The sequence below is a fragment of the Myotis nattereri genome (assembly GCF_964212035.1).
Source record: "Myotis nattereri genome assembly, chromosome: 13".
In the NCBI taxonomy this organism is placed as follows: domain Eukaryota; kingdom Metazoa; phylum Chordata; class Mammalia; order Chiroptera; family Vespertilionidae; genus Myotis; species Myotis nattereri.
This window is the reverse complement of record NC_138088.1, coordinates 20,056,548-20,082,013: the sequence shown is the minus strand read 5'-3', so window position 1 is coordinate 20,082,013 and position 25,466 is coordinate 20,056,548. Positions and strand designations below refer to the sequence as shown.

At 46.8% G+C, this 25,466-nt stretch overlaps 1 protein-coding gene across 2 annotated transcripts in view; it reads left to right on the top strand.

The window, feature by feature from the left end:
• MACROH2A2 (macroH2A.2 histone) overlaps positions 1-25,466 on the top strand; it is a 49,685-nt gene that overhangs the window by 23,315 nt on the left and 904 nt on the right. Inside the window, exons 2-8 of one of the 2 annotated variants that reach the window (XM_081105005.1) lie at positions 668-898; positions 9,188-9,294; positions 9,928-10,125; positions 11,124-11,234; positions 20,115-20,214; positions 21,528-21,617; positions 24,495-24,669. In XM_081105005.1, the coding sequence (XP_080961131.1) occupies positions 727-898; positions 9,188-9,294; positions 9,928-10,125; positions 11,124-11,234; positions 20,115-20,214; positions 21,528-21,617; positions 24,495-24,669 (953 nt within the window). In that variant the 5' untranslated portion in view covers positions 668-726. The remainder of the gene's footprint in view (positions 1-667; positions 899-9,187; positions 9,295-9,927; positions 10,126-11,123; positions 11,235-20,114; positions 20,215-21,527; positions 21,618-24,494; positions 24,670-25,466) is intronic. The other variant, XM_081105006.1, reaches the window with a different exon arrangement.

Genomic DNA, 25,466 nt, shown 5'->3' with positions numbered 1-25,466 from the left:
CAAGGGCACATGCCCGGGTTGCGTGCTCGATCCCCAGTGGGGGCCAGGAGGCAGCCAATCAATGATTCTCTCTCATCGTTGATGTTTCTACTCTCTCCCTCTCCCTTCCTCTCTGAAATCAATAAAAAAATATTTTTAAAAATTAAAATAAAATGGCGTCGGGAGGTCTGGTCCTTTCTGGAGGCTCTGAGAGGAGAATTCGTTCCCTTCACTCATGTCGCTCCTCACTCTCATCTCCTGCCCCCCTCATGGAAGAACCTTTGCAATTCCTTTAGACCTGCCCAGACCATCCAGGATACGCTCCCAGCTCAGGACCCTGGACTTAATCCCATCTGCAGAGTCCCTTCTGCCATATAAGGCGACACATCCCAAATGGTCTGGGGGTGACGAAGTGGACGTTGTTGGAAACCATTATTCGCTGGCTGAAAGGCCTTGGCCTCTGGTGACAGTCTTTGGCCTCTCGTTTTGAGGTTGGGCTGGCTTGATGGGGTGGGAGAGGTTTGTGGGTGGGCCTGCCGATGGCCTGCCTGCAGCACCCTGCGGTGGCAGCCGGTCCCAGCCACCTCCCGGACTGTCAGGCACCTCACCTAGACCGCTCTAGGACCGCTCACTGTTCCCAAGGTGTTCTCCAGCCGCCCTTCCTCACCCTGCTTTCCTTCCTTTCCAGCATTGTGCTGGCGCCAGGAAGCCACTGTGTCAGCAAGCTGAGAGGGAAACTGAGGCAAGATGTCGGGCCGGAGCGGGAAGAAGAAAATGTCCAAGCTGTCCCGGTCAGCCAGGGCCGGGGTCATCTTCCCGGTGGGGAGGCTGATGCGTTACCTGAAGAAAGGGACGTTCAAGTACCGGATCAGCGTGGGTGCTCCCGTGTACATGGCGGCAGTCATCGAGTACCTGGCAGGTAAGGTGCCTCGAGGGGCAGGTAACTCGCTCGGCCCCTCACACAGGCTGGGAGGGTGCTGTCTCAAGGCTGCTGTGGGTGGCAGCTGGGTTGGGCTTGCCTGCTTGCTGATCAGTTTCTGCAGGCTTTAGGGGAGAGAAAAGGGCATAAGATGGACAGATGATCAGCACGAGAGGCAGAGAACTCACAGGAAGGTGGCTTTTCCAGCCCAGCCCTGAAAACGGTGTGTCTTGCGTAGGCAAATGCGATGTGTGAGAATCTAGGTTCCCAAAGAAGAGAAGCTACGGGAGGAAGGGGGTGCTATTTGTTTTGTAAAAGGGGGTCTTCACTTTACAGAAAGCCCTCCTTAAACACTGGTTCTCCGGGGCATGAAACCAGGACTCGGTGTCCATGAATAACATTGACCAGAGCACCAAAGGCATCGTCAGTTGGTCCCATGAAGCCAGCATTCTAATTTTGCTCCTTTACAGACGTGGTTCTCTGTCTACAGTGGTTACGTAGGAAATCGTTTCCCGTATTGGTTGTTAAAATTACTTTTTTACTAAGAGATGAGAGTTTTGCTGTATGGGTTCTTTATATATTTGAGAACATTCTACTTCGTTTTTGTTATTGTACTCTTATGTCGTAAACAGAAGATATACTTCACAATTTCAAGGAGGCTTTAAAATATATAGAGCCAGCCAGAGTGGCTCAGTGGGTTGGAACAGGAGGTCACAGTTCAATTCCGGCCTGGGCACACGCCCGGGTTTCATTCTTGATCCCCAGTAAGGGACATGCAGGAAGCAACTGATCAATGATTCTCTCTTGTCATTAATGTTTCTATCTCCCTCTCCTTTTCCTTCTCTGAAACCAATTTTAATTTTTTTTAATTTTTAAGATATATAAATATATAAATATACAAATCTATATAAATAAGTGTGGTTAGTTCATTGAAGGGGTCCTCTTAGCCATTGGCAATAATGTCTTAGACTCTGCCCATGGGGATTCCCTAGACACCAGATCCTTTGGAAAGTCCACCAGGGAGAAAAGCAAACTTCCCCAAACCACCTACCTGGAAGCTGAGCCCCTTGCAGCCGCAGCATGAAAACCCCCAGGTGGGCAGGACTGGACCCAGTTTCTCTCCCAGGTCCCTCTTCCCCTCCTGCTTCTCCCTCAAGCGCAGTCTCTTCCTCCTTAAATGTACGGTCCTTAAATGCCCTCCTGGTCCCCATCACTCACTGAGCACCGTTACTGATGAAAGGTTTGCCTTGATCCCTTCGTGGAAACTTCTCCCCCTGACCTTCAGTCGGACACACCGACCGCAGCACCATGAGCCTGTCCCTTACTGGGCAATGAAAGCCCTCCTGGGCTAAAGGTTTTCCAGGGAGGACCCTTCAGGAGGTGGGAGAGGGCTGGCGGGCTCTGAAGGTCGGCTGAGTCCAGGGAGATAGAGCAGTGCTGTTCAAGGTGGAATCACCGGGGATCTTGTTGACAAGGGCGGGGTGGCGCCTGAGACTCCGCCCTCCTAACGAGCTCCCAGGTGATGCCCATGCTGCTGGTTCCAGGACGGCTCAGAGGGGCAAGGTGGCAGCCAGTCTCTCAGCAGCAGGCCTACAGGCGTGGGCGATGCTTGTTCAAAATGCAAGTTCCTGGCTGCACCCCTCCCGGTGGCCTGATTCCCTGGGTCTGGGGTAGAACCCAGAAGCCTGATGGGAAACCCTGCTGGCTCTGGGATGCTGTCTTCGAGAAAGATGAATGAAACTTTAAAACAACCTGTTAAACTCGTGTCACCCACCGAGACTGGAAACCACTTGGGTGACCCAGAGATCCCACAGCCTCCCCGCAGGAGTTGGGCTTCCCTGAGACCCTCCGATCCCAAGCTGTGCACTTTCCGCTACACCACCATGACCCATTATAATGTGTGTGTAATCAAAGTAATTAAGTACTTTCTACGTCTCCACTTGGCAGAAGGCACACTTGGTGCATAAGAAAACAAATGCGGCCTTTTGAATCACGGGAATCTCTGTTCGTCTTGGTTCAGATAAAAGCTTACATTTTCCCGTTTATTTATTCAACCAATATCTGGTAAGCATCTACTTGTCAGTACACACACTGAGTCCTCAGGCTGCTCTCTGGTCATAGAATTGGACCGTTGCTAGGGTTTTTCATGTGTCTTGGATTAGAGCCCCCAGCCTCCACAGCAGTCACACTGAGCCAGCAGGTCTTTAAGGACTTATAGTACCTCCCAGAGTAGAGCGTCCTTCTGTTTCTCAGTGAATGGAGTTCTCAGAATCTTCCATTCACTCACAAAGTTACTGAGCACCTACTGTGGGCCAGGTGTTGTGGATGCTGAGGATAGAGCCTAGACCAGGACAGGCAGGAATCCCTCCCTCCAGCAGAATGCATTCCCGAGGAAGGCGCAGGCAGACAAGTGAAGGGTGTGCTGCATCGGGCGTGCTAAGTGCTGGGGGACAAATAAAGTGGATACTACTGATAGGGTGCTCCAGAAAAGGGAAGGGGAGGGGAGTCGTGAATAGAGCCACCCCAGAAGGCCCGTCTGAAGGAAACCAGGGAGTGGGCCTGCAGATGTCTGGGGGTGGGCGCCCTAGCCTGGGGGAAGGCAGGTGCTGGGAGTGGGGACAGCAGTGGGGCCAGAGGGCTGCAGCTGGGGGCGGGGCTTGGACTGTAAATGAGGCCCAAGGGAGAAGGGGCTGGAATTGGGGGAGGGGTGGGGATAAGAGCTAGCAATAGCGGCTCTGCAGGCTTTGGAGCAGAGGCAGGAGTGATCGGATCCTGGGGGAGGGGTACAGGGTGGAAGCAGGAGAAGCAGCTGGAAGGCTACGCCAGAGATCCAGTGAGTGGGCAGTGAAGGCACCGAGGAAGAGTAGAGCACTGATATATTTTGAAGGCAAAGCCAACAGGACTTGCTCATGAGTTGCACATGAAATAGAAGAGAGGATGAGCACCTAGAAGGATAGCATAGCCATTAATATCCTCCCCCTCTCTCCAGCCAGTCCCAGCATCCAGCATCTTCCTCAGTCAAATGGAGAAGGTGAGCCTGGCCCGTGGTGCTCAGTGTTTGAGCATAGACCTGTGAACCAGGAGGTCAGGATTCAATTCCCGGTCAGGGCACATGCCCGGGTTGCGGGCTCGATCCCCAGTGGAGCACGTGTAGGAGGCAGCCAGTCAATGATGTTTGCTCTTTCATCGATGTTTCTATCTCTCTATCCCTCTCCTTTCCTGATGCCTGGGTCTCACCCCCAGAAATTCTGGGGTATGTTCTGGGCATCAGGGTTTCTCAAAGCTCCCCCAAATGATCTGACGGGCAATAGAGTTGGGAATTAGTAGGAGTTACCAGATTCAGATGGGAGGGGTTGCACAGGGGGAGATTGTCAGGTTGGGGAGGAACAAGGATGAAGGTTAGAGGAAGTATGTAGCACTTCCAGGAACTAGAGGAAGTTCCGTGTACCAGGAACACGCTGGGAAATGGCAGGGCCGGGGGTTGGTGGTGGGAATGAGATGGAGTGGGGAGCAGGCCATTGAGGACCACGATGAGCTATTGAGAATAAATAATTTACCTTTTTTATGTTGAGAAAATGTTTCATAAAATATTTTTAATTGAGAGGACAAAGAAGTCTTAAAGCAGGGTTAAATTTCAGGGCACCTCCTGAAATCATTGTGTGACATAGGAACTCATCATTTACACATCATTTCCAGGCAATTAGGTCTATCCATTTACCACCAAGCATTTTTACCTAATGATTCTCACTTATTACATTTGTGTTTTTGAAGAGCTCACTTTGGCAGCCAGAGCCACGCGCGTGGTTGTGCAGATTGTACACTGCGCAAGGACACACGTTTAAGGCCTGCCATTCACAGCGTGGCCCTCAGATAACTATCTTTATTATGAGCATTTCCAGCAGATGGCAGTAAAGGGTCTTGTTCAGATGAAATCGGGGCTGTACAGTGTCTTGAGGAAGAGGCATCTTTTTCTAATTTGCACAAAGGCGCCTTTGGCCTAGTGATGGCCTTGTTGGCACGGACCTGGAGGAGGACAAAACAGGGACAGGGAAACCATTTCAACAGTCACTACTGTTTTCTGGGCCGGAAGAGAAGAGAGCCTTAACTCAGATCATGGCAACAAGCGTGGGGAAGAGGGGCAAAGGTGTGTGAGCTTGAAGAGGCCGGGAAGAGGGAGGGCGGGGAGGAGGAGAGAATGACTCTAAGGTCTGTGTGTGGATGGAGCTGCCAGTCCCAGGGGCGATGGGAGGAGCAGGCTTGGGAAGGGGGTGATATGGATGTGGGGAGTTTGATTTACCTGTGGGACACCCAGGTGAGGAGGCCCAGGTGACATCTCAGCAGAGCTGGAGGTGCAGATCTGACCACACGGCAAGGTAGGTGGAAGCTGGAGCCAAAAGTGGGTGGGGTTCCCTCTAAAAGACTCATGGCCTAAGCAGAGCAAAGGGCCCAGAAACAGCCCAGGGGCGCCATCATCTAGTGGGCAGGTGTACAAGCAAGATGGGGCCGGAGAAGGAGACAGTCTTGAAGGAGTGGCCACTCCAGGCCCTCTGTTCAACCCTCCGTTTGATGTGCTATTTCCCATTGCTGGGGTCGGGATGCCCGGTGTCGATTCGGTTCGTGTCCAAAATGAGCGGACACAGCTCTTCCAAAATAATTTCTTTTGGCTACAGAAATCTTTTTTTTTTTTTTTTAACTACCAGATACTCAGGTGCATTCCAGATGGTTACTATTGCTGGAAACCAGACTTCCAAGAAGTTAGAGGTTTGCTATGGAAGTCTATAAACTTCCAGGGAAGTCGCCACCACTTAATGGAATAATGATCTCCCTACAGAATTTCCAGTGGAACAAATGTGTGCCATCTAAATCCAGTTTTCCTCTTGATGGCCAATAGAAGGAGACTTGTGTTTCCAAAATCAATAAAGTCACTCAAGGATGTAGCAACTATAACGTGGAAGAGATGTGAGAATGAATTTGCAGTGTTGTAGCACTTTTCATTATGGAAATGCCACATAAATATTTAATTTTAATGCTTATTTTATAATCCACTTGAATGCGTTTGTCGGAACAGCATTTGAAAATATTAATAATGAGTAATGTTGTTTCAAACATTTAAATCAGAGGTTCTCAACCTGTGGGTCGCAACCCCTTTGGCGGTCGAACGACCCTTTCACAGGGGTCGCCTAAGACCATCCTGCATATCAGATATTTACATTATGATTCATAACAGTAGCAATGCTACAGTTATGAAGTAGCAACGAAAATAATTTTATGGTTGGGTCACAACATGAGGAACTGTATTTAAAGGGCCAGAAGGTTGAGATTTACATGGTGGCATCTCTGTCCCAGGGAATGTTCAGATGAAACATTCAACAGAGAAAAGAACTCCTTGGTCTAGATTTTCTGGTGTATCATGAAGTTCTCCTCTTTAAAGAAAAAAGGAAGAAAAAGGAAGCTCTACCTTTGCTTTTCACGAGAGCACATGGCCAAGGTTTTCTTTCTAGAACGGATTTTGGAAGGGCTGGTCCGGGAGCTGAGTCGCACGCTTCGTGCCGCCTGCTGAGTCACTGCGGTGACTCTCTCCTGTGCTGCACTTAATTCTGGCAGATTTCCCATCTGCGGGTCTCATGTCCGTGCGTCTGTCCGTCAAGCTGAAAATAACCTGACCTTCAGGGGCTTCTTGCAGGCCCCAAGCATGGAGGGATTCCCCATGAGCCCTGCTTCTCATGCTGACGACTGAGTTAATGAACTTGGGAGGGTGCTTAACTTCTTCCTCTAAATGCAGGGACAGAGGCAGGAGAGTGATGGGCCAAGATGCTAAATTACATTTGATTTCTCAGAAGCTTAACATTGGGAGACTCCTTGGCCCCCACACCCATCTAGGAAAAAGGGTGGTGGAGTGCACCTTCTGCCCAGGCATGGGCCCCCCGAGATGAGCAAGTGCAGGATACTCCGTTTTATTGCGCACAGTGGGGTGCTGCCCATTTTAACCTAGAGTCATGCTGCAAGCCTATTTTTTTAAAAATATGTTTTTACTGATTTCAGAGAGAGGAAGGGAGAGGGAGAGAGAGAAACATCAATGATGAGAATCATTGATTGGCTGCCTCCTGCACGCACCCTACTAGAGATCAAGCCCGCAACCTGGGCATGTGCCCTGATGGGGAATCGAACCGTGACTTCCTAGTTCATGGATCAGCGCTCAACCACTGAACCACACAGGCCAGGCCAGCAAGCCTATTAGTGAAAGCTTTGTGATTGCATTTCTTTTTGATGGGTACACTTTTTTAAATAAAGAAAGGGTTGGGCAGCAGTCTGAATGCAGCAAATCAGATTATCCAATATGACATTAATTTCAAATTCTCTGCCCCATTGTCTCAACAAATATGCTCATACTTCTCCAACTACAGTGCCCCCTCAACCTCTGATTCAGGAAACATGATCCCTGTATAAATGAATTGTTGGTAAACACAATATTCATTGCTTAATAACCTGGAAGGGATGCTATGAGATGAATTTGCAGTGATTTAGCACTTTTCATTATGGAAATGCCATATAAATATTTAACTCTAATGATTATTTTATTCTAATTTTTGTTAATTACATTTGCTTAGTTAATATGGCATACTTATGCAAAGTTTTTATTTTATTGCCATATATTTTATAAATGATGGCAATTTCATGTGCTATTTTATTTGAAATTAGGTTGATTGTAAAGACATACATAATCCCCTGTTAATTTTAAGATTTAATATTTATGCCATTATACCAGCAAATCCCCAACACACACACACACACACACACACACACGCCTGTGGAAACACCTCACAACAAATTTATGCGCACATGCACATACGCACACATTTCCCCCACGTGTTAGTGAAACAACTCAATGGCACATTGCTGTTAGCTTTCTAAGGGAAGGACTTTTTCTTTATAGGCTCATTCATTCTTTTAAAAGCAGACAAGTTTGATTTAGCAGAACATCCTAAAATTGAGGAAGAAGGAAAAATAACAAAATAAGAGGAGAAAGGAGAAAGCATATAGATGGTATCAAACAATTCTATAGATTTTTTTTAAAAAAAAACTTGACTCAAAAATTTGGTAGCAGGTGAAGTAGTATTAGGAAAATTGCTTTCTGTCAGCTCTTTCACATTTACCACATAACATGTTCGTTAAACTCAGAGCTAGGCCAGGCTGTGAGGGGTATGAGGAAACCCCTGAGCCCCAACGTACCTTCCTTCGCAGACCTCATAGGTCTCCCCACTTGGAATTCACTTCTCGGGTTGAGCATTTCCTCATCCCGTAGTGTGAGTTCTTCCCATCCACTTTCCTTTAGGACAAGAGGGAGCTGGGGCATCAGGTGAAGCAGAAAAGAGGATTCTGAAAGGGGTCCCACTGGGGACCAGAGACAGACTTCACCTACATCACTATTCTCTTCAGAGATGCCCCATGCTAGGGTTTAAATAAGAGTTTATTTCTCTCTCATAAAAGAAGTCTATAGAACAGTGATGGTGAACCTTTTGAGCTCGGCGTGTCAGCATTTTGAAAAACCCTAACTTAACTCTGGTGCCGTGCCACATGTAGAAATTTTTTGATATTTGCAACCATAGTAAAACAAAGACTTATATTTTTGATATTTATTTTATATAGTTAAATGCCATTTAACAAAGAAAAATCAGCCAAAAAAATGAGTTCGCGTGTCACCTCTGACACGCCTGTCATAGGTTCGCCATCACTGCTATAGAACATAGTCCAGGTTGGTACGGAAGCCCCACAGCCATGAGATACCTCAGCTCCTTCTGTCTTGTTACTCCACGTCCACGGCTTCTTCTTGGTCAAATCCCAGCCATCACGTCCTCAGCCCAGCAATAGAAAAGGAAGGGGTACCATACGACACGACTGCTTGCCTTTCACTGGCCAGGGCTTGTCACATGACCACCTCTATCAACAAGGGAGGTTGGGAAAAACTGTCTTCATTCCTTCCCATGGATATGGGCTCAGCAAAAAAAAAAAAAAAAATCAGATCCATATACCAAGAAGGATGGGGAGGAATTAATGTCAAGGGACAACTAGAAGACTTTTGGTCCAGGATCATAGGTCAGGTCTTGCTAACATATCTTACTTGTCTAAGACCTGAATTCTTTTCAGCTTTCTGGATTTCTTTCCAGGCCCAGACTTAAAAATCACAAGTGAATCAGTGTGATCAAACTCAAAGACCACTCCCAAGGAAAAGCTTCAGGGAGCTCAGACCCCATTCTGTGACTGCCTATTAACTCCCCCTTGTCCTTTCAGCGGAGATTCTAGAATTGGCTGGCAATGCCGCGAGGGACAACAAGAAGGCCCGGATAGCCCCGAGACACATCCTGCTGGCCGTGGCCAACGATGAGGAGCTCAATCAGGTACCTCGGCCGCACGGACATGTGCCACCAAATGGGTTTGTCAAACACACGACTGCATGTGGACACAGCTGGCTGCACATCATTCCTGCTCTAGTTCCCATCACATTTGCACCAAAATAGGTCTTTTAGATCCTAAAAGAGAAGAATCGATTCTTCTAGGGTATCATTCGGCTTCAAAATACAATTGCCTCTGGAGTAGATCCTGTTATATATTCTGGGTCTGGCCAGGCCTTCTTTTCCTCAAAGGAGTGCGGAGACCAGCGGTCCGCTGGGTCTAGCCCCAGCTTTGACCTTTGAACTTCATTTTGTCAAGCTGCGCTCCCCATGTGTGAGGCTCTTTATCCTCTGTTATGTCTGGAATTCCAGAGCCCTGGGCAGCATCGCTGGTTTCAGCCTCTCTAGCCTTTCATTTTGCTTGGCTTGTTGTGTTTTCTGCACAAGATCACAGGAGGCCTTGACGCCTACAGAGATACTCTCTGCAAGAGAAACAGAAAAAGCCAGTTAGACGGTGTATTATGCAACTTAGGGGAAACAAAGGCCAGATTTAACCTTGTTTTGCCAACAGTTAGAACTGTGTTAAGCCCAGAATCAGCAAGCTCTTAGCTGTCTGAACTGATGCGTTTCTCTCTTCAGCTGCTGAAAGGAGTGACCATTGCCAGCGGAGGCGTCCTGCCCAGAATCCATCCCGAACTGCTGGCCAAAAAGCGAGGGACCAAAGGCAAGTCGGAAACTATCCTCTCCCCTCCCCCGGAGAAAAGAGGAAGGAAGGCCACGTCGGGCAAGAAGGGGGGCAAGAAATCCAAGGCTGCCAAACCACGGACGTCCAAAAAGGTGAGCCAGGCTGCATCTGTGAGCCAGGGACTCTCGGAACAGCAGGAAAGTTGAACCGTCGAAGATGAAAGTGTAGCCACATCTCCAGAAAATGGGGGACTCCACAGCACGGTGCTGGGAGGAAATGCCAAGCATGCGCTGCAATCGCCAGGCAGGGTCTACCAGCGGTTTCCAAAGCATGGGTGGTCCTCATGTTTCCAGATCCCTGCCGTTGCCCCCACTAAAACCTGCGTGAGAGCCGACAGCCTGGCACGCTGCCCTTCACTTCTCTATCGCTCCATGTTGCCACTGAAACATCTCTGGTCTCCCCTAGATAGCCCCCTAGGTCCGGCCGAGGGGGTTCCAGGTGTGGCGGAGAACCTGATGCGCTGAGCAGCTACAGCCAGAGATGCCGTTTGCAGAGTAATACTTTCAGGCGCTGCCCAGCACAGTAACTGCTCTCCACGTGTGGTTCTTTCTATTTGAATTTAACTTAATTAAATCAAATTTAAAAGTATTTTCTCGGTTGCACGAGCTGAGTGAATTGCCCTGGCAGCACAGACGCAGGACGTCGCACAATCACAGGAGGTTGGACAGCACAGCTTCAGAGGCTGTCTGTTGCCCTCCACAGACCTCATGACAACACAGAGGTCATGTAAGCGCTCCCTGCGCTGCCTCCGTGTCCCAGGGGAAACCGGGGACAGGGGGTTGAGGAATGACCCTCCCGGTTCTGATGCTTGTCATCGTAAGTGGAGAAGAGCAAGAATCACATGACTGTGCGGGTTTGAGTGAGAACTACAGGTGCGCGTGAACCTTGAACGCGTCGTATTTTTGGCAGCACCCGTTTCTTTTCCTGATATTGCTACCCTTTGCTTCCCTCCATCAAGAGCAGTAGAACATAACGCTAACCACTGCCTTTCATGCCCACGGGGGTGGTGGCCATGGGAAGAGCTTTATTGAGCCACTTTGGGCTTTTTCTCCAATGACTTCCCACCTGTTCCTCTGATTTCTACCCACAGTCCAAACCAAAAGACAGTGATAAAGAAGGGACTTCGAATTCCACCTCTGAAGACGGGCCAGGAGATGGATTCACCATCTTGTCTTCTAAGAGCCTCGTTCTAGGGCAGAAGGTACTAAAGAGAATTGTGCTGTGCTGTGCTGTAGTAAAACATGATTCATTTTCAAATCCTCACCTGAGGATATGTTTATTGATTTTTAGAGAAAGGAAGAGAGAGAGAGAGAGAGAGAGAGAGAGAGAGAGAGAGAGAGAGGAGAGAGAGAGAGAAACATCTATTGATTGTCTCCCATACTCTCTGTGACCGGGGATGGAATCCACAACCTAGCTTTGTGTCCTGACCAGGGATCGAACCCGCAACCTTTCGGTGCATGGGATGACGTCACAACCAACTGAGCCTCTCCCAGGGCCATGGTTGCATTTTTTTTTTTTTTTTTTTTTTTTTTTTTTTTTTTTTTAAAAAAGACAAATTTAATCTGTCATCCCATCTACTTTATCTACCTTGAGCCCCATTAGCACTTTCGTATTTTTTGTCTTGTTTTGTTTTGTTATCCTCACTGGAGGATATTTTTCCATTGATTTTTTTTTTTTTTTTTTTTTTTTTTTTTTTTTTTATTATTAGTTAAGGAATTACAAATGTGTCCTCATCCCCCCCCCTTTAACCCCCAACCTCCCCCCCACACACAAACTCGTGCTCCCATCCCCCCGTTGTCCATGTCCATTGGTTTGGCTTATATACATGTATACAAGTCCTTCTGTTGATCTCTTCCCCTTACCCCCGCCCTCCCCTACTTTCCTTCTAGGGATTGATAGCCTGATCGCTGTTTCTCAGTCTTTGGGTCTGTCCTTTTTCATCAGTCTATGTTGTTCTCTATAATCCACAAATGAGTGAGATCATGTGGTATTTATCTTTCTCTGACTGGCTTATTTCACTTAGCATAATGCTCTCCAGTTCCATCCATGCTGTTGCAAAAGGCAAGAGTTCCTTTTTTTTTACCGCAGCATAGTATTCCATTGTGTATATGTACCACAGTTTTCTAATCCACTCATCTGCTGATGGGCACTTAGGCTGTTTCCAAATCTTAGCTATGGTGAATTGTGCTGCTATGAACATAGGGGTGCATATATCCTTTCTAATTGGCGTTTCTGGTTTCTTGGGATATATTCCTAGGAGTGGGATCACAGGGTCAAATGGGAGTTCCATTTTTAGTCTTCTGAGGTAGCTCCATACTGTTCTCCACAGTGGCTGCACCAGTCTGCATTCCCACCAGCAGTGCAGAAGGGTTCCTTTTTCTCCACATCCTCTCCAACACTTGTTGTTTGTTGATTTGTTGATGATAGCCATTCTGACAGGTGTGAGATGATAACGCATTGTCGTTTTGATTTGCATCTCTCGTATAATTAGTGACTTTGAGCAGGTTTTCATATGTCTTTCTGCCTTCTGTATGTCCTCTTTCGAAAAGTGTCTATCTAGGTCCGTTGCCCATTTTTTTATTGGAATGTTTATCTTCCTTTTGTTAAGTTTCATGAGATCCCTGTATATGTTGGAAATTAAACCCTTATCGGTGATATCATTGGTAAATATGTTCTCCCATGTAGTGGGTCTTCTTGTTGTTTTTTTGATGGTTTCCTTTGCTGTGCAAAAGCTTTTTATTTTGATGTAGTCCCATTTGTTTATTTTCTCTTTAGTTTCCATTGCCCTAGGAGCATTATCAGAGAAGAAATTTCTTCGGCATATGTTTGCGATTTCGCTGCCTGTGGATTCCTCTAGTATTTTTATGGTTTCCCGTCTTACGTTTAAATCTTTTATCCATTTTGAGTTTATTTTTGTGTATGGTGTGAGTTGGTGATCTAATTTCATCCTTTTGCATGTATCTGTCCAATTTTCCCAACACCATTTATTGAAAAGACTGTCTTGACTCCATTGTATGCTCTTGCCTCCTTTGTCGAATATTAATTGGGCATAGTGGATTGGGTCAATTTCTGGGGTCTCTATTCTATTCCATTGATCTATATGTCTGTTCTTGTGCCAGTACCAAGCTGTTTTAAGAACAGTGGCTTTGTAATACAGTTTGATATCTGGTATTGAGATCCCACCTACTTTGTGTTTTCTCAGGATTGCTGCAGCTATTCGGGGTCTTTTTTTATTCCAGATGAATTTTTGGAACGTTTGTTCTAGATTTGTGAAATATGCCATTGGTAATTTAATGGGGATTGCATTGAATCTATAAATTGCTTTGGGTAGTATGGACATTTTGATGATGTTTATTCTACCAATCCATGAACACGGTATATTCTTCCATCTGTTTATGTCTTCCTCTATCTCTTTTTTCAGTGTCCTGTAGTTTTCAGCATATAAGTCTTTTACCTCCTTAGTTAAGTTTATTCCTAGGTATTTTAATTTTTTTGGTGCAATGGTAAATGGGATTGCTTCTGTAGTTTCACTTTCTGTAAGTTCACTATTGGTGTAAAGAAATGCCATGGATTTCTTAGCATTAATTTTGTATCCTGCTACATTGCCGAATTCATTTATTAAGTCTAATAATTTTTTGATGGAGTCTTTAGGGTTCTGTAGGTACAGTATCATGTCATCTGCAAATAAGGACAGTTTTACTTCTTCTTTTCCAATCTGGATGCCTTTTATTTCTTCTTCGTGTCTGATCGCAATGGCTAGTACTTCCAGTACTATGTTGAACAGGAGTGGTGAGAGGGGGCATCCCTGTCTTGTTCCTGTTTTTAGGGGGAATGGTTTTAGTTTTTGCCCATTGATTATGATGTTGGCTGTGGGTTTGTCATATATGGCTTTTATTATGTTGAGGTATGATCCCTCAATTCCTATCTTGCTGAGAGTTTTTATCAAGAAAGGGTGTTGGATTTTGTCAAATGCTTTTTCCGCATCAATTGATATGACTATGTGGTTTTTCTCTCTCAATTTGTTTATGTGATGTATCACGTTTATTGATTTGCGGATATTGTACCATCCTTGCATCCCTGGGATAAATCCTACTTGGTCATGGTGTATGATCTTTTTGATGTACTGCTGGATCCGATTTGCTAGGATTTTGTTGAGGATTTTGGCATCTATGTTCATGAGGGATATTGGCCTATAATTCTCTTTCATTGTATTGTCTTTATCTGGTTTTGGGATTAGGGTGATGTTGGCTTCATAGAATGAGCTGGGAAGTGTTCCTTCCTCTTGGATCTTTCGACATAGTCTGAGGAGGATAGGTTTTAGGTCTTCCTTGAATGTTTGGTAAAACTCCCCTGTGAAGCCATCTGGCCCCGGGCTTTTGTTTGCTGGAAGCTTTTTGATTACTGCTTCGATTTCCTCCATAGTTATTGGCCTATTGAGATTTTTAGATTCTTCCTGGTTAAGTTTTGGAAGGTTGTATTTATCTAGGAATATGTCCATTTCCTCCAGGTTGTCTAGTGTGTTGGAGTAGAGTTGTTCATAGTATTTTCTAACAATCCTTTGTATTTCTATGGGGTCTGTTGTTATTTCTCCTCTTTCATTTCTGATTTTGTTTATTTGGGTCCTCTCTCTTTGTTTCTTGGTGAGCCTGGCTAGAGGTGTATCAATCTTGTTTATCCTTTCAAAGAACCAGCTCTTGGTTTTGTTGATCTTTTGTATTGTTTTTTTGGTCTCTATGTCGTTTATCTCCGCTCTGATCTTTGTTATTTCCTTCCTTCTGCTTACAGTGGGCTTTTTTTGTTGCTCTCTTTCTAATTCTTCGAGTTGTAGAGTTAGGTCATTTATTCTCATTGTTTCTTGTTTCTTGCAGTAGGCTTGTAGAGCTATGAACTTCCCTCTCAAGACTGATTTTGCTGTGTCCCATAGGTTTTGGATTGTTGTGTTTTCATTGTCATTCGTTGCCATGATGTTTTTTATTTCTTCTTTGATCTCACTGGTGACCCAGTCGTTGTTTAATAGCATGCTATTTAGTCTCCATGTGTTTGATTTTTTTGGATTGTTTTTGTTGTAGTTGATTTCCAGTTTTATGCCTTTGTGGTCTGAGAAGATACTTGATATGATTTCAATTTTCTTGAATTTGAAGAGACTTTGTCTGTGACCCAATATATGGTCTATCTTTGAAGATGACAAATGTGCACCTGAGGAGAATGTATATTCTGTGGCTTTGGGGTGAAATGTTCTGAAGATGTCAATTAATTCCATCTGATCTAGTGAGTCATTTAGGATTGATGTTTCTTTGCTGAGTTTCTGTTTAGAGGATTTGTCCAGTGGCGATAATGGGGTGTTAAGGTCCCCTACTATGATTGTATTGCTGTCAATCTCTCCCTTGATCTTCTCCAGAAGATTTCTTACGTATTTGGGTGCTCCTATATTGGGTGCATATATATTTACCAGAGTTATTTCTTCTTGTTGGACTGCTCCCTTTAGTATTATGAAGTGGCCTTCTTGATCTCTTTTTATGTCCTTCACTTTGAGATCTAATTTGTCAGATATAAGTATTGCTACCCCGGCTTTTTTTTCACTTCCATTGGCCTGAAAAACCTTTTTCCATCCCTTCACCATCAGTCTGTGTGCGTCTTTTTTTCTGAGGTGGGTTTCCTGTAGACAGCAGATATATGGGTCATGTTTTCTTATCCACTCATTTACCCTATGCCTTTTGACTGGGGAATTTAATCCATTTACATTTAAAGTTATTATTGATAGAAACTTGTTAGTCGCCATTTTTGTTCTTTACCGCTGCGTTCCTTCTTTGTTTCCTGTTTTTCCTATTTACAGCAGACCCTTTAGCATTTCTTGCATTGCTGGTTTGGTTGTAATAAACTCCCGTAGACCATTTTTGTCTGTGAAGCTCCTGATTTGACCCTCAATTTTGATTGATAGCCTCGCTGGGTATAGTATTCTTGGATTCAGACCCTTCCTTTGCATGACTTTGTATATTTCATTCCATTCCCTTCTTGCCTGATGTGTTTCTGTTGAGAAATCGGTCGCTAGTCTGATGGGGGATCCTTTGTAGGTAACTTTCTGTCTCTCTCTGGCTGCTTTTAAGATTCTTGCTTTGTCGTTGGTGTTTGCCAATTTAATTATTATGTGCCTTGGTGTCGGTCTTTTCGGGTTCATTTTGTTTGGGACTCTGTGAGCTTCTTGGATTTGTGTGAGTTTTTTCCTCCCTATATCAGGGAAATTTTCTGTTACTATTTTTTCAAACAGGTTTTCTATTCCTTGCTCCGTTTCCTCTCCTTCTGGCACCCCAATTATTCGGATGTTGTTTCGTTTAGCATTGTCCCAGAGTTCTCTTAGGCTCTCTTCCTGCTTTTTAATTTTTTTTTCTAGAAGCTGTTCTGTTTGGGTATTTTTTTCTACCTTGTCTTCTAGCTCGCTGATACGGTCCTCTGCTTCTTCTAGTCTACTGTTGATGCTTTCTATTGAGTTCTTTATGGCAGTGATGTCGTTTTTCATTTCTTCTTGGTTTCTCTTCATTTCCTCTTGGTTCTTCTTCATTTCCTCTTGGTTCCTACACATATTGTTGAATTGGTCTTCCATTCTTTTCATCCACCTTATGAGCATTACTCTGAATTCTTTCTCTGACAGGTTGCTTGCCTCCATTGCCTCTATTTCGTTTACTTCCTTTTCTGATGATGCCTGTTTTTCTTTCATATTTGGGTTGGTTCTTTGTTTCACCATGATTTCTCTTCTCAAGGTGTTTGGTTATGTAGATCTCTCTCTGTTGCGCTGATTCAAAGGCACAAAATACAACACAACAAGGCACAACGTACAAGGCACCGAACTAAATGCATTCACGGTCTTAATAACCCCAAATAAAGGTGACCCCCCCCGAGCAAAGAGAATTAGGGGATAAAGAAGAAAAAAGAGAAAAATATTAGAGAGAAAAATAAAAAACAAAAAGGAGTGCCGAAATGAGATTGGGAAAAGGGAGAGAAAAGAAAGAAAAAAAAAAAAAAACACAAAAAGACCAAAAAAAACAAACAACAACAACAAAAACAAAAACAAAAATTAAGAGAATGAAATAGAGGTGGGGAAGAGGCTATTTGTATGGGGAGAGCGAGGGATTGGAAATTAGATATATAAGTAGGGTGAAATTTAGACAGTGGGTAGAAAGAAGGAATAGGTAAAATCCAAAGCAGGAATAGGGTAAGAGAAACAGGACAACAAAAGGGGAAAAGTGAGGAAGAGAGTTTTGGCTTAAGGGTAAATGTGAGATAGAGAGAAATGATGCTAAAGGAACGATGAAAATAGAGTGTAGAACACTAATCCCAAAATAAAATAAAGAAAAATAAAAAAAAAATAATAAAAAATAAAATGACCTTTGAAAAAATGGTAAAAGGATAGCAATAATACTGGTTAAAAAATGTAGTAATTAAAAAGGTAAAATCAGGTGATGAAAAAAATAAAAAATAAAAAAAATAAATAAAATAGGTTCTTAATGAAATGGTGAAAAAAGAATTAAAAATATATATATATAAAAATATTCGGAAGTGAAGGTGCTTCAGATCTTCCACTCTTCTTTTTGGCACGCCTCAGTCCTGCCAGGCATTCAGGGGAGTGTTGAACTTCCCTGCGATACACTGTCCCTCCGTGCAGTAAACCACAGACCTGAATTTAAGGCAGGTTGTATTTTTTTACCAGACTGCCTTTATTTGTGATCGCAAAAGAGACAGTTCGTGGCTCTGCCTCTGGGTGGCAGTGTGTCTGGATTTACCTCCGAGGCTCTAAGTCCTCTCTATCAGTAGGGTTTTGTCCTCTATGGTATTTGAAACTGATTCGGGAAAGACCACTGCCCAGAGCTGGTTCCTTGCCACTGTCCGCTGTTTCCCAGGCTCCCCAAAAAGAACTTTCCCCTACAGGCTCTGCGAATGACCCCAACTGGGGAATCCCATGCGCTGGGTTTAATAATCAAATGCACGGATCTAAGGGGAACTGTAACAAGAGCCTGATAGTTGTGCGAATTCGCAAGCCTCCACCTTCCAGGTCTGCGCGCAGTCTACGCGCGCAGTCTCCGCGCACTCACTCGCCCCTGGCACCAAGCAGCCAGCAGATTGGCAAAGTCCAAGGCTGCTCCTTTACATCCAGTCCAGCTATGGGCTCATTTTTCGCGTTCCCTTCTGCCAGCAGCCCTGTGGGGCCCCTTCCCCACTCGCGGGTCACGCTGGTCCCAGCGGCTGCGGACTCTGTGGGGCGCAAATTCCGCCCCGCGCACGCGAGCTCGGTCCTCCCTCCAACCCGAACTGCAAACCGCACCTTTAGGGGATGTCCAACCTTTCTGTGAGAAGAAGCAGTGCTCGTCTGAGTTCACGCAGTCACGCTGCTGGAGATCCCTTGTTTCCAGGTTAGTAGCTGGTCTCTGGATGCCGGCAACAATCACCCAAGATGGCGCAGTCTCCGCTGCTTAGCTGGCGCACCAGGAGAGGCTTCAGCCGCAGTCTCCAACAGTCCTTTTTTTTTCCCTGGGGGGTTCTCAGTCTTTCCTAGCTGCAGACAATCTCTCAGCTGAAAATCCTCTACCTATTCAGGCTGAATGTTACCCGTTTCAGCTGCTCACCCTTATCTGCTCCAGGACAAGGCACAGGACACGTCCGCTTATACCTCCGCCATTTTTCCCTTCCCATGGTTGCATTTTTATAACCTGCTGTTTACAAGCAGTGACGCCTCCTTCATCTGGTTCCCCTAATATGACTTTCGCTCTGGCCTTGAATGATTCATTTTTGAACTAACGAGTGAACCAGGTCTTTCGTGCTGAGAGCTGTTCATGCTGATGTCGGGCGGCCAAAAGTAAGCATGGAGAGCGGATAGTTGGTCAGTAGATAGGATGGCATTCCTGGGTTTGCTGGAAATGGCCCAGGCCCAGTTATTTCTGTGCTCACCAAAATGCTCAGAGCCAATTTCTCAAGCAGGCTTTGGGCGGTCCACGTCACATGGCTCACTGTAATTCATCAAAGAAAGAAAATAGAAATATGTTTCCTGAAAACGCCTGGTGTTAGAAATGAATGATTTGCCGGTAATTTCGTCTGCCTGCCTTTCTCGGCTGCAGGAAGAAGCAAACGGGCCAAACATTTGAACAGTCTCCAGCAGCATGACCTGCAGATAATTCATTCCCCAGCATAAAAGTTTTCCAAACAGACGATTATCTGTCAGATCAACTGGGGCTGACGTAAGGTCCACAAGGAAACAGTTGATCGTATCTCTGGTAGCGCCATGTTTGCAGCCTGACGACAGTACAGTGTGAATCTCATTGATGCGGTTGGGACGCGCATGTTATGGGAAGAGTGTAAAAGTGGCCGGTTCCTACGGCATCACTGATGGAAGCCCAGAGCGAAGAGGTGGAATTCCTGTCCCCTCTGGAGGCCGTCTGCAGTTACGAGGCGATGAGTTTTCTCTCACTTCTTTAGGGGATCGTGAAGTCCTCGCTCAATGGGGAGGCGACGAATAATGCCTCCATCCCACTAAGCCCTGTGCACATAGGGCAGCATTTCACAAGTGTAGCCCCAAGAACGTGGTCCACTAAAGGCAAGGTGGCCAGACATACGCGGGTCAGGGTCCTGGAGGCCATCACTTCTCTCAAGCGAGGTCATCAGCTTTGCGACCCTGCCCGAAGGTCTGCATTGCTCTGGGAAGGATGCAGGAGACAGAAGGTAGAGGAGCGAGTCAGGCTTCCCTTGCAGAAGCTACTCAGAGACTATGTCACCGACCAGCAAGGCTGCCAGGATGGGGAAAGGCAGGCATAGGCTGTAGGGAAAGGAGAAGAGGGGAGGGGGGGTCCCGTTTCTGCTCCTGGGAGAGGAGATTTGTGCAAGCTGCTAACCTCAGAGCGAACATCAAATCCTCTGAGCTCAAAGCACCTGTTGAAAACCAAACACCGGGAAACTCGAGACGTTGCTCCATGTACAGCCCTTTGTGTTGACATTTGGTGTTAGTAACTGAGAGAATTAACAGATATGATCTGAAATATGAAGATGCTTAACAGGATCTAATCTTTCCCACACTCTCTATCCTTTCTTCCTGATGCAGCTGTCCCTGACCCAGAGTGACATCAGCCACATTGGCTCCATGAGAGTGGAGGGCATTGTCCACCCAACCACGGCCGAAATTGACCTCAAGGAAGACATAGGTAAGGTCCCCAGACTTTGGAAGAGGCGCCACAGTACAGCCCACTGTTCAGGCAAGCTCTTCGGAGGTTGGCCCTTGTCCGCTGGCTGTCCCCTGCTTCGGGTGCTTACCTTTATATGTAGCTGAACAGCATTACCAGAGAGTAACTAATTTTGTTTTAAATCTGCATATATTTTTGAAATTTTCATTGAAATGTTAGATAAAAACGGATCATTAGTGCACAGCTTGGTGAATTTTTCTCAGAGTGAATACATCTTTGCAACCGCACCTGATCATGAAACAGAACCTTACCAGCACCCCAGAAGTCCCCTTCTCCCCTCTCCCAGTCATCATTCCCTCCAGGGTGACCACTATCTTGTCTTCTAACAGCACAGATGGCGTCATCTGTTCTTGGAGTCTTTATAAATGAAATCATGCAGTGCGTCTTCTTTTGTGTCTGCCTCCTTTTGCTCAACTTTGTATTTGTGAAGTTCACTCATGTTGTTGAGTATGGTTGTAGTCCGTTCATTTTTCTTTGCTGTATAGTATTCCACTGTAGGGATATATCCCAATTTGTTGATCCATTCTACCATTGATGGCATTCAGGTGGTTTTTGGTTTAGATAATAATGAGTAATACTGGTACAAACATTGTTGTACATGTTTTGGGTTAAATTCTACATAATTTTAAGCTTAAATATTGAGAAAACCATCGATAAAAAGGAAATGGGCACCTAGGAAAAGTTCATTGTCTTAAGGCAGGAGATGTTACCAGGCTAGGTAGAAGAGCCTGGGAAGGGAAGCTAGGAAGGGCACGAGAAATAATAGCATACTCAATGGTCACCATCTCAGCCCTGGCCGGTGTGGCCCAGTTGGTTGGGTGTCATCCCTTGCATCAAAAGGTTGCCAGCTCGATTCCCAGTCAGGACACATGCCCAGGTTGTGGGCTCAATCCCCAGTAGGTGGCCGTCCAATCAAGGCATTGAATTAAATGAACACAACCGGTACTGAGCCCAGAGAACAGAACACTGGAGCCTCAATTTAAAATAATAATAATAATAATAATCTTCAGGATTCCTGTCAGGAGACACATTATGGTCAGGTCACCCTCTAAGAAGGTCCTTGAAGAGTTTGTTAGAATCTAAGTCCCGATGGACAGAAGCCAGACCCCTGCCACAGGTGACCACTGGCAAACCAGGATTTCAGTTGCAAAGTTTTATTCTGACTTTCCAAGTACGGTTGGTTGGTTTTCTCTGGCCTCGTGAAAGTGTGTCTGACAGTGTGATTGGCGGCAGTGAAAGAACAGCCACAGTGGCTCCCCTTGTTGTCCTCACAGGGAAGGCCTTGGAGAAGGCGGGGGGCAAAGAGTTCCTGGAGACGGTGAAGGAGCTGCGCAAGTCCCAGGGCCCCTTGGAAGTGGCCGAAGGTGAGTGTGGACTGGGCACGTTCCCAGCACAGCCTCGCCCCTCCCTCTCCAGCGTCACAGGCTTCGCACACGCTCAGTTTGCAAAGTAACGTCTGCCGTGCCTAATCAGAAAGTTATTTTTTTTTAAATATATTTTATTGATTCTTCACAGAGAGGAAGGGAGAGGGACAGAGAGCCAGAAACATCGATGAGAGAGAAACATCGACCAGCTGCCTCCTGCACACCTCCCACTGGGGATGTGCCCACAACCGAGGCACATGCTCTTGACCGGAATCGAACCCGGGACCTTTCAGTCCGCAGGCCGAGGCTCTATCCACTGAGCCAAACCGGCTAGGGCAGAAAGTTATTTTTTAATTTGAACAGTGGATCATGTCATGTCCTTCGGGGGCTATAACGTACAGTGGGGCCTTGACTTACGAGTGCCCCGACTAACGAGTTTTTCGAGATACAAGCCGTCTCTCGGCCGATTTTTTGCTTTGAGTTGCGAGCTAAAATTCGGGTTACGAGCCAGCTTCAGATACCCCACCGCTAGTTGGCGCAGCGAACATCACAGTGAACACCACAACATCAGCCCAGCATCACGTGTCTCGTTCACTTTATGATTTGACATACGAGTAATCTGAGTTACAAGCTCCGTCACGGAACGAATTAAACTCGTAAGTCAAGGCCCCACTGTATCTGGATAGTTCAAGTCAGGGTGCTTCAGGTCACCCAAAAATGGTCCGGAGTTACTGGGTAACTTTCAGTCATTCTCCTCCCTCGGCCCCTGGCGACCGTCAGTCTCCTCTGTCTGTGGATTTGCCTGTCCTGGACATGTCATATAAATGGAGTCAGACAATATGGGACATTTTGTGTTTGGCTTCTTTCACAAATAATTTCTTCGAGGCTCATCATATTATAGCATGTATCGGAACTTCATTCCTTTTTCATGGCTGAATAATACTCCATTTTGCTTATCCATTCATCACTGGGTGGTTTCCACCTTTAGCTATTGTGAATAGAGCTGCTGTAAACATTTGTGCGCAAGTTTTTGTTTGACACCTGTTTTCAAGACAGTTGGGTAATTTCTGATGGATGTGTTCAACTTCAGATCTGTGTCCCCACCCACACGCCCCCCCACGGCCATCCAGTCAGTGCCAGGTGCTGCCCTGATGCCAGGGCCCCAAAGGCAATACATCTCCCTCCTGCCCACAAGCACCGAACAGCCTAGGAGGCAAGACAGACTCAGTAGTGGGGCACAGAGAGATGGGAGCAGGACTGCAGAGCCCACCCTCTGCTTGGGGGAGAAGTGGAATCTCCATGAGGGTGAAAGACCCACTTGAGGGCAGGGACGTCATGGCCATAAGGGCGTTGTGTGTGAGAGGGCTCGGGCCATGAGCCAGCAGCGAGCAGCAGATAGAAGGAGACCCGGAATGGACGAGAGTGGCGCCTTTGACCGTTGAAGCGAGGGACTTGTGATCAGATTACTGGTAGATGCTGGAGAAGTAACGGGTCTTCCAGTCTAGAAAGAGTGTGAGTCCACCCTGTAGAGTCTGCACATACCATTCCCCATTCATATAGCAATGATAGCATTTTTTAAAAAAATTTTAAGACAGAGCCACACTGAAATATAGGACAAACATGCATGTGGGCAGGGGTAGGCGTGCTGCTTGGGGCAGCAGCAGGGCAGGGCTAAGCTGCGGGTGGGCTCCAGGTCTGCAGTATGCTGAACCATCAGGAGGTGGCTCTTAGGTGGTGATGAGAACAGAGTCACCTCCTCCGTGGAGGGAACCAAAGCGAGACTCAGTGCTGAAAGCAACGCCCGTGGCCTTTCGCTCAGACCACCAGCAGGGCCTGGCTTGTGTGAAAGCTGTTTTCTAGGGGAGCCGATGGGAGCAGGGAGCCTCTCGCCCAGGCCACATGCCCACTGGCTCAGTGCGTGGACCTACCACACCCCTGCCCAGAGCCCTGAATTGGCCACAAAGACTGGATCTGGGCTGGGGGTCTAGGGAAGGCACCCAGCAGACTGCTTGTCAGGGTGGGAAAGAGGAAACAGCTGCTCTGTGTAGAATGAGAGGCTCCATCTTGCGTCTGAAGTTCCAGAGGCAGAAGATAGAGGGTAGAGAAGCCGTGTTTTAAAAGATCGTTGCTGTACGATTTCCAGAATGAAACCCTGGGTCCTCAGGTTGAAAATATTGAGGATAGCCCTAGTCCGTGTGGCTCAGTGGATAGAGCACCGGCCTGCGGACCAAAGGGTCCCCGGTTCAATTCCAGTCAAGGGCACGTACCCTGGTTGCAGGCTCCTCCCCGGCCAGGGCCCTGGTCGGGGCACATGCCAGAGGCAACCAATCAATGAGTTTCTCTCACATCACTATTTCTGTCTTTCCCACTCTCTCTAAAAATCAATGGAAACATATTCTCGGATGAGGATTAAAAATAAATAAATAAATAAATAAATAAATAAATAAATAAACAAACAAGCCGTGTGAAGGCCCGCTCCCTGCAGGCTCCTCGGAGATGATCAGGAAGACAATCGCTGTGGGGGAGTGGAGGGCCAGGCGCGTGGCCCGACTTACGGAGGATCCGGTCACGAACACAAGCCGCACCAGACCTGCTGAGTGGTGACGAGTTGGCAGGGCACAGGCAGGTCACGTGGTGCCACGTCAGCTTTAAAGGAAGCTCGTGCCGCTGTCAGAGCGATTCCGGCACGGCTCCCGCACTGTGACACTGCAGTCCCCTTCAAAGGCACAGGAGGTTGTCCAGTCGCCTTCCCTGTCGCCTCCTCTGTCGCCTCCTTGTCCCCACACACCTCACAGGTATATGGGGGGCTCGGCCTGACCCCCTGGCTTAAGGTGAAGACCAGGGACTAACCTGCAGCGTTTCTCTCCCGCGTCCCAGCTGCCGTCAGCCAATCCAGCGGACTCGCAGCCAAGTTTGTCATCCACTGTCACATCCCTCAGTGGGGCTCGGACAAGTGTGAAGAGCAGCTTGAAGAGACCATCAAGAACTGCCTGTCGGCAGCGGAGGACAAGAAGCTAAAGTCTGTGGCCTTCCCACCCTTCCCCAGTGGCAGGTAGGAGGGGCTTCTGGGGGGGTGGGCACGGGCGGGGAGGTTCTGAGTCCAGCCTTCTCCCTGGGAGCTGGTGCTCTCTCTCCACTGACACATCCACTCTGGCCACTGCAGACATGACCAGAGGCTGCCAGCCTCCATCCTTCAGAACACTCGGAGAGGAGCTTTGGGGAGAAGCGAGAGGCAGAAACACCAGGCTTTGAAGGCCTTGCTACTCACGGGGATCCTGTGTTGCTTGGGGGTGGGGGGTGGGGGGGTGTGGGGGGAGGAGGGCGGAAGGAAGGCCAGGAGGCCAAGGCGGTGACATGCACACCCAGAGAAATGACAAGCTCTCACCTCGGGTTTGTTTTTGGGGGTTAGCAGAGGGGAGGTCCCGTTTCTGTACGTCACTGCTGCTGAAATGACATTCGCACATCTCTGTGTGTTGATGAGAGGAACCTTAAGTGCATGAAAAGGAACTATGAACACACGCTTTTGAGCATCTATTGTTGCCCTTTAATAAACAGTCTACGACGTAAACTGGTTTTGAGGGAGCTAATGAAACCTGTAGGTGCTGTTTTGAAGACCAGGTGTTTGAGATGCTGAATTGGTAGTGTTTTCAAAGCCAAGCTTGACTGAAGTCGGGCTACGTATTCAAGCCCAGGGCACCGCTCGCCAGTCTGCCCTATGATCTTGGCTAAAACCCCTGTGCCCGAGTCAGCGTGGCACCTGTGAGGTGATGATATGGGCCCCCTGCTTCCCCCCACACACACCCCGGCTGTCACTCTGACTGGCATCAAAGGAGATGGTGCGAGGACCAG